This window comes from Psammomys obesus, unplaced genomic scaffold (assembly GCF_907164565.1).
Source record: "Psammomys obesus unplaced genomic scaffold, mPsaObe1.curated_primary_1811, whole genome shotgun sequence".
Lineage (NCBI taxonomy): Eukaryota > Metazoa > Chordata > Mammalia > Rodentia > Muridae > Psammomys > Psammomys obesus.
Window position 1 is genome coordinate 869950 of NW_026596034.1, and position 8516 is coordinate 878465.

The window sequence follows — 8516 nt, forward strand, 5'->3', positions numbered from 1 at the left end:
CCTGGGTAACAGCAGGGCACTTTGAGGTACAGGTCAGACAGCTACCAGAAGTTACGGGGCAGGACCGCCCAGCCGGTCATCACCTAGGGAACGGGTGCGGCCCTCAGGAAAGGCCGGGCTCTGTAGCCCCGCCCCTTCCCCAGCCGTCACCTGTCGGCAGTGAGAGCGAGCCGCGATTGGCTGGATCCGCCGCGGAGGCGGACCTCAGCAGCCGGCGCGCGCCCGAGGGAGGCGTTGACCAGGGTAGAGAGGGAGGGGGCGTGGCCGCGCGCGGAAGGCCGTTGGCAGCCGGGTCCCACCCCGGATGTGCTGCATCACGCAGCGGGCCGCAGCGATTGGCCGATGTGGCGCAGCGCGGCGGGAGGGGCGGAAGGTTCTGGAGGGCTGGCGGGATCTGGAAGCTTCCGCCGGACGGGTATATAGAGTCCGGGACAGGGCAGCTGCGGAGCCGAAGGCGGCGACAGCTGGGCGGCGGTGGCCATGGGCAAGGACTACTACCAGACTCTGGGCCTAGCCCGCGGCGCGTCCGACGACGAGATCAAACGGGCCTACCGCCGCCAGGCGCTGCGCTACCACCCAGACAAGAACAAGGAGCCCGGCGCCGAGGAGAAGTTCAAGGAGATCGCCGAGGCCTACGACGTGCTCAGCGACCCGCGCAAGCGCGAGATTTTCGACCGCTACGGAGAGGAAGGTATGCGTGCGCGCGGCCGGGGGTGACCCGCCGTTTGACAGGCGGGGAAACCGAGGCACACGGGGGCCTCTCGGACCGGGGACAGGCGGCCTGGGGATCCGGCGGCTGTGCCGCCTCCGCCCCGTGATCGGGGGCCGCAGACGGGAGGAGGAGCTCTGAGCGCGCCACTCTCGTAGAAGCTTCTAGCACGTCTGCCGCAGCCCCTCCCGGCCGGCCGCCTGCACAGCGCCGGAATGCTGCAGACGGAGGGCGGCGGTCCCGATCGCCAGGGTTTGAGAATGGAAACTGCCCTAGTGTTGTTTCTCTCGCCCATCTAAGCCCGCAAGCTCAGTGCTTAGCCGGAGTTGAGCCTTTCTGGTTGCAGTGCGTAGGAACTTCTTTGTAAGGTATTACAGCACGGCGGGGAGGATGGGGTAGTCAGGAAGACCTGGTGGCCCCGACATCTGGAGGCCTTACTACCGAATTGTTGTCACGAAGTCAATATGTATGTGTATATATAAATTTATTCGCTCCCCACCGTGGTTCTGGGGATTTTTTACTAAGAGCAAAACTTGTTGAGCCGAGTGCGGGAGGGAGTTAACACCCCCACTTGGGAGGCTGGTGTAGGAACATTGTTATGAATATGCTGCAAATCTACAGAGCGAGTTCGTGTTTCTAAAAGAACTCAAGTGTTGTGACAATCCCATCTCTGAGGTGTCAAGAGTCAGGAGGATTGCCTGGAGGGTGACCTGGGCTAAAAGTTAATGGACAGTAACACATGCAGAAGTAATAAGACTTTTTTTTTTTTGAGACAGGACCTCACTGTGTTGCTCAAGCTTTTATTTATTATTTTTTTTGTATTTCTTTGTATATGAGTGCTTGCCTCTCTGTAGATGTGCACCATTCACATGATTCTAGAGAAGAGGTTGTGGAATCGAGTTTTAAACCATGGTCTGCTGCTTTGTGGGTGTTGGGAATTGAACATGGTTTCTGAGCCAGGACAGCAAGTGCTCTTCTTAACCTCTGAGCCTTATATTCAGTACCTTATATTGGAACCTTGGCTGGTTTGGAACTTGTCAGGATCAATCTGTCTTAAAAGTGCTGGAGTTCAAAGGGTTTTATGTTTTACAAGTGTGCTAATTTATTGCAGTATTGGAAATGGAAACCAAGGGCCTTGACTTTCCCACAGTAACCCTGACTTGTGATTTTGTTTTCCAGGCCTTAAGGGTGGTGGCCCCAGTGGTGGTAGCAGTGGTGGTGCTAATGGTACCTCTTTCAGCTACACATTCCATGGAGACCCTCATGCTATGTTTGCTGAGTTCTTCGGTGGCAGAAACCCCTTTGATACCTTTTTTGGGCAGCGCAATGGGGAGGAAGGCATGGACATCGATGACCCCTTCTCTGGCTTTCCAATGGGTATGGGTGGCTTCACCAATGTGAACTTTGGACGCACCCGCCCTGCTCAAGAGCCCACCCGGAAGAAGCAAGATCCCCCAGTCACCCACGACCTTCGGGTCTCCCTTGAAGAGATCTACAGCGGCTGTACCAAGAAAATGAAAATCTCCCACAAGCGACTGAACCCTGATGGAAAGAGCATTCGAAATGAAGATAAGATCCTGACCATCGAAGTGAAGAGGGGCTGGAAAGAAGGGACCAAAATCACCTTTCCCAAGGAAGGGGACCAGACCTCTAACAACATTCCAGCTGACATCGTCTTTGTTTTAAAGGACAAGCCACACAATATCTTCAAGAGAGATGGTTCTGATGTCATTTATCCAGCCAGGATTAGCCTTCGGGAGGTAAGGCACTCTGTGGGAGGAACCATGAAAGGTGGTGGCTGCTGTGAAGAGCAGCGGGGGAGATTGGCTGAGGCTGTGCTGTGCTAGCAGCAAGGGTGGATTTGGAATGGGGTCTCAGCTGGCCAGTTCTGGTGGACCTGAGCCTCCTCTGGATGGTCTGGAGGAGTCAAGCTTCCTTAGCCAGCTTTCACCTGACACCGTCTTTTGCTTCCCTAGGCTCTCTGTGGTTGCACTGTGAATGTCCCCACTCTGGAGGGCAGGACCATCCCTGTTGTATTCAAAGATGTCATCAGGCCTGGCATGCGGCGGAAAGTTCCTGGAGAAGGCCTTCCTCTCCCCAAAACACCTGAGAAACGTGGGGACCTTATTATCGAATTTGAAGTGATCTTCCCGGAAAGAATTCCCGTGACATCCAGAACCGTCCTAGAGCAGGTTCTTCCCATATAGCCACCTGCATTCCCCAAGGACTGAGCCAGGGACCTTTCCAGAGCTGCAGGTTTCCGGACCGTTCCACTGGTTGCATACTGCGGGAGGGCCCAGGGAGGGCTTTTGCTCTGCCGAATGTTTTCCACAGAATATATTACAATCTTTCAAAGTCTCTCACTAGACTACAGTGGTTTTTCGAGCGATAGGCAGGCGGTGGGAACAGCAGCCCTCCAGATATGGACCCATCCTCTGCACCCCAGCTCCTGCCCAAGAGTGTAAGGCAGGCCTGCAACTGGACTCACCCCTTTACTGCCCCTTAGTTTCTGGCTGTCATGTGGCAGTGGGCCACCATTTCGGTTGCCAGACCCTGTGCACTAGTCGGTCTCCACTGTGTGAGAGGTTCTTGTTTTATTCTGTATTTGTCCCATGCCTTGTTCTTCCTCCCTAAAAAACCCTGTCTTGTCTTGGCCATCTCAAATTGAGACCAATTCTGTAGGACTGCCAGGCCGCATCACAAGCAATACCTGGTTGCAGGACCACAGGGTCAGCCCCTTCCAGGTTCTGGGGCCTGCACAGCCAGGAGATACCCTGAACCTTTGGCTTTGAAGTCAGATGGCTGGCTTATAGTCAGAATTTGCTGTTCCAAGGATAGTCCTTGGCTGCACCTGGGACTTCTCAGAGGCACAGGTGATTTTTTTTTTTTTTTCTGTGTGTGTGTGTGTATAATGGACTCTGAACTCTCTCAAAAGGATATAATCCTTTTGAATTTGCACAGCCCTAGATATCCCTTTTGATAAAAGGGTCTTTGCTTCTGATGAAAGGAGCACTGTGGAACGTCTGTAAATATGTTTTTATAATTCCATTCAAAGCTGGTGTGCACTCAGATGAAAGCAGGCCCTGTAAGCTACTCCTGTCTGTCCAGGGATGCCATGGAATCAGACCTTGGGAGTGAAGGTGTCTGTTCTTTGAAGCTAGCCTGGTGCTCTGACCATTTGACTCATTGTAAGTTGCCACTACCAACACAAGACCAAAGTGTGTGACTTGTCATTATGGAGTATGACAGCATTAAAGACTGATGCTAAACCTCAGGGGAGCAGTCCTTCGCCTCTGTTTGAGGGCTTTACTGTGGGGGAGGGGTGGCATGGTGAGTGTTCTCATTCTCAAAAGAAAGCTGTTTCCCTTCCTGGGACACACTGGTTTTCCCATTCTGTAACCCAGCATCACTATGGTGAAGGTTGGGTTAGGAGCCTTTCCTGAGTGCCTTTTCCACCTTGCAAGGCTCCTGGCCACATCTGGGGACTGAGTAACCATCAGGGCTGAGGATTAAAGTGCCTCCTGCCAGAATTCCCACTTATTAGGTAGGCTTGGCTAGACCAGAACTGGAACAGCAGCTGCCTAGAGCTGGCCCACAGTCTGTTCTATCCTGGGGGAGAGAGGAAGCACTTCCTGTCCCAAGTTTATGTGGGTGTGTCCTAGGCACTTCTTTAAAGAGGTAAGTTGATTATAAAGCAAATAGGACACAGGCTAAAGCAATGTGTTGGTTTTGTTTGTGTTTTGGTGGTGGTAATGGGGCCCAGGGTGGTGGTCTCTAAGCTGACTGTAGCCACCAGCCATGTTGCAGACTGCTCAAAGTAAAACCTATTAAAAATAACAACATTGTATAGAGCCAGATATAGTGGCACACCTCTGTAAACTCAGCACTGGGAAGGCCAGCTTGAGTTACTGTGAGTATTGGTCCAGTCTACTTAAGAGCTGCTTTCCCTCACCATCTAAACAGGTTAGGCCCAGTCAGTACCACCAAAGAGAACTCTATAGGGTGTTTGTTTAATAAAGTTTAAATAGCTCCTCCAGTCTCCAGCTTGGACAAGGTGCTCAGCTAACACATTTGTGGCTACAGACTGTCCACTGAGAATGAAACAGAGAGATGACCTGGTGTGTGAGCTGTCAGCTTTGCTAGGGAAGTCTTACGCCCACAATCCACAGTTCTAGGAACCACAAATAGTATGGCCAGCAAGCTGGGGTGGTAGGTTCTCTGGGGAGCAGAGTGTTCTTAGGGGCCAACACACATGGATCAGCAGTGTAAAGCACTGGTCTGATCTGCAGGCCCACACCCTATTCTAGCCTCAGGCGTCAAATACTGATGTGCAGGCAGAACACTCATACATACAAATAATCTAGGAGTGTGCTCCTTTTCATGTAACTGCAACTCCTAAGTTTTCAGTTTCACTTTTTGGCTGCCATTAGCACAGTATAAAACTGGAAAGGGCTCATGGAGTGAAACTCACCCCCACCCCCACCAACAAATGTACGTTATTTTAGACGGCTTCTGCACAGAATGCTTTTGTCTCTGTAAGCGTTCCTTTGTCCTTCCTATGGCACGCAGGGCAGTAGAGCTCTGCTTCTCATAACTCGCTATCTAGCTCTAAGTGGGATAGTGGAGTTGTAAAGATCCAGCTGATGGGTGGTTTTTGTCCCCAGCTTGAATTTTTACTTCCAGGTTTGAATCCCTGCTTGACCTATTTCAAACTATACGATCTTGGACAAGGAAACTAACCTCATTATGCTAATTTTTCAACTGTGAAATGGGTGTGATAAATAGGACCTTATTCTGGACATTTTGTCTTATATTTAACCAGTAAACTACCTGCAAGGTCAAAACCAGCCTAGGAAACTTAGACCTTGTCTCAAAAAGTTAAAAAGAACCAGGTGTGACGCATGCCTTTAATCCTAGTACTCCTGAAGCAGAGGCAGGCAGATCTATGAGTTCAAGGCCAGCCTGGTCTACAAATCAAGACCCTTCTCCAAAAACAGCCAGACTGGAAAGGTGTCTCAGTAATCAAGAACTATAAATTTGGTACTCAGCACTTAGGTCAGGTGGCTTGCAGGGGATCTAAGGTCCTTTTCAGGAGCCTCTAAGGACACCTGTGCTCACATGTACATAACTACATAGACACAAGCACAACACTCATAATTTAAAATCTTTAAAAAGGGACCAGGCATAGTGGCACACACCTTTAATCTCAGTGCTCAGCCAAGCCAAATTGATCTGAGTGAGAGGCCAGCAGCCTATGTAGTTCCAGGACAGCCCAAGCCACATAGACCCCCACAAAAGGGGGCAGGAATGAAGGTGTAGCTTAGCAATAGAGTGCATGCCCAGCATTGCATAAGGACCTATTTCCATTTGCTATACTGCAAAAATTAACTATCTCTCCTAGGTTTGTAATGGTTTCCAGATATGTAAATGGCACATATACCTTTCCAAAGACAGGCAAGTCTCTCCTGGGTCAGCGCTGGTACCAAGTCCCAGGAATCAAACCCAGGTGTATTGCTGACCTCAGTAGAGGTCTGCTGAAACAAGCTAAAGTAGGATTACTCCTTGCCACTCTGGCACCATTAGACAAGCACCAGAAAATAGGTACCAAAGCTGGGCAGCCCCAGTTTAGAATCCTGGCTCCAGCTTTCGGTTTCTGTTTATTGTTGGATAAGTGATTTCACCTCTCTGATCCTCTCAGTAATATTGAAAAATGGAAGAAATGGCTCAGTGTGCTGACAAATCCCAGAAATCCAGCCCTTTGGAGGCAGAGGAGAGCTGGGTCTGTATATCCAGTTCAGGACAGCCAGGGCTACATAGTGAGACCCTCTTTCAAAACAGCAGGGAGACACTGGAGAGATTGCTCAGTGGTTAAAAGCACTGGCTGCTCTTCTGGAGGACTCAGGTTTGATTGTCAACACCCACAGGGCAACTCAACTGTCTGTAACTCCAGTTACAGATCTAATGATATGATGACCTCTTCAGGCCTCAGTGGGCACCAGGCCTTCACATAGTGCACAGACATACAGGTAAGCAGAACACTCAGTGTTAGAAATAACATAAAAAGGTCCCAAACAAAAAGACCACCACTCCAGATCAACTGGACAAGACAAACTGAATTCTTGACCAGGAAGGGCAGCTCAGAAGAGAGGATATGCTCTTGGTTTTCCCTGTTTGTTGGAGTTCAACCTCACAGTCTTATCCTATTGGCTGGTCTGAAAAGAATTGGCACATCGGAAATGCAGAAGGAAGGGGAAAGAGTCACTGCTCCAGTATCAAATTCCTGGAATGAGGCAGGTTTTACCAGGTGAGGGGGATTAAAACATTTGCTTAAAAGGTTTACAGGAGAGAAAAAGATTTAAATTTCTAGGCCAGTTTAGAAAAGACCATCTGTATTTCTTACGCCCTTACATGAATTTTTTTTTTTTAATTTAAATAATAAACTGACCTCTGGGGCTGGGGAGTCAACTCAGCCAGTGAAGTGCTCAGCACCCAAGCATGAGGACTGGCGCTGGATCCTCGGTACCACATAAAAGTTAGGTGGGCATGGCAGACTGCCTGTAATTGCTAGTGGATACCTGGAGTAAACTGGCTGCCTAGACTAGCTAAAACTGGGTGTGTGTCCAGCCAGAGTCACTGGTGGGGAGTGGTGGAGAAACATGTCAGCTTGGGGTCTCCACATGCTCACACAGGTTGGTACACCCACACATTCAAACACACAAGCTACACACATGCAAAAGAAAAATTTCCCAGCTGGGTGTGGTGGCACACACCTGTAATTGTAGCACTAGGGGAGACAGAGACAGGCAAGCAGATCTCTGTGAGTTTGAGGCTAGCCTGGTCTACAAAGTGAGTCCAGGACAACCAAGGCTACAAAGAGAAACCCTGTCTCAAAAAAACAAATAAACAAAAACAAAACAAAAAACCAAACCTCCCAGGATTGGATTACTATCCTCAGTATTCAGAGGCTGAGGCACAAAGGACATAAATTCAAGGATATCCTAAGCTACATACTAAGGCCATCTTGTGATGTATTTGCCAGAGGAGATCACTCAGACACAGGTTCAAGCCAATAGGAGGTCTTTATTAGCCTGCTGGTGACTACACTGGGTGTTTGGGACCCTGAAGCAGTCTTGAGCCTTTCTCAGAGTGACCTTTTAAACACAAAAGCTACATCCTAGGTGGACACAGCTCAGTTAACAAGAGCAGTTACCCAGAAGTAGAACTACAGAAGCCAAAAAGCAAGGTTAGTACACTTAGGGACTTTCCCAGAAGTGTGGGCTTTGATGAACCAAGTATTTGTTCTCATTTTGGCAGGTGTTGCCTGTTGGATTCCATGGCCTGAATGGTACTTCCATACTGGCATCAGTTGTACTAAGGACTGGGAGCCTCTTACAATGTCAAACAAAACACAACCCAACTTCTAGCTCAAGCTGAAGGTCAACGAGAGCTATGCCCTTAGCACACAAGATGCCATGGCTATGTCTCCCAGCACTGCAGCGAAAGAAAAAAGATATTCCTAAGGCTAAACAGAAGACTTTTCTATTGCTAATGACTGTCACTATGTGAAAGTCATTTAGTGAGCATTCATCCACCTACTAAGTATTTATGTAGTACCTACCATGTTCCTGCCCTGAGCTCAGTGTTAGGAACAGGAGTGAATAAAACTGTCAAGAATTCTTGTCTTTGGGTTGGTGAGATGGTTCAGCCCTGTGAGCTTGCTTGTGACCACTCCTGCCAACTTGAGTTTGACACCCAGAACCCACATGGTAGAGGGGAACAGTTCAAGTTGTTCACTGACCTTCACTAG

The 8516-nt window shown here is 49.5% G+C and overlaps 1 protein-coding gene across 1 annotated transcript; it reads left to right on the plus strand.

The window, feature by feature from the left end:
* Positions 1–372: 372 nt before the first annotated feature.
* Dnajb1 (DnaJ heat shock protein family (Hsp40) member B1) lies at positions 373–3983 on the plus strand. The gene is made up of 3 exons (XM_055621296.1): positions 373–691; positions 1889–2469; positions 2686–3983. Exons 1-3 carry the CDS (start codon positions 481–483, stop codon positions 2914–2916), a joined length of 1023 nt encoding a protein of 340 aa, XP_055477271.1. The 5' UTR covers positions 373–480; the 3' UTR covers positions 2917–3983.
* Positions 3984–8516: the final 4533 nt, after the last annotated feature.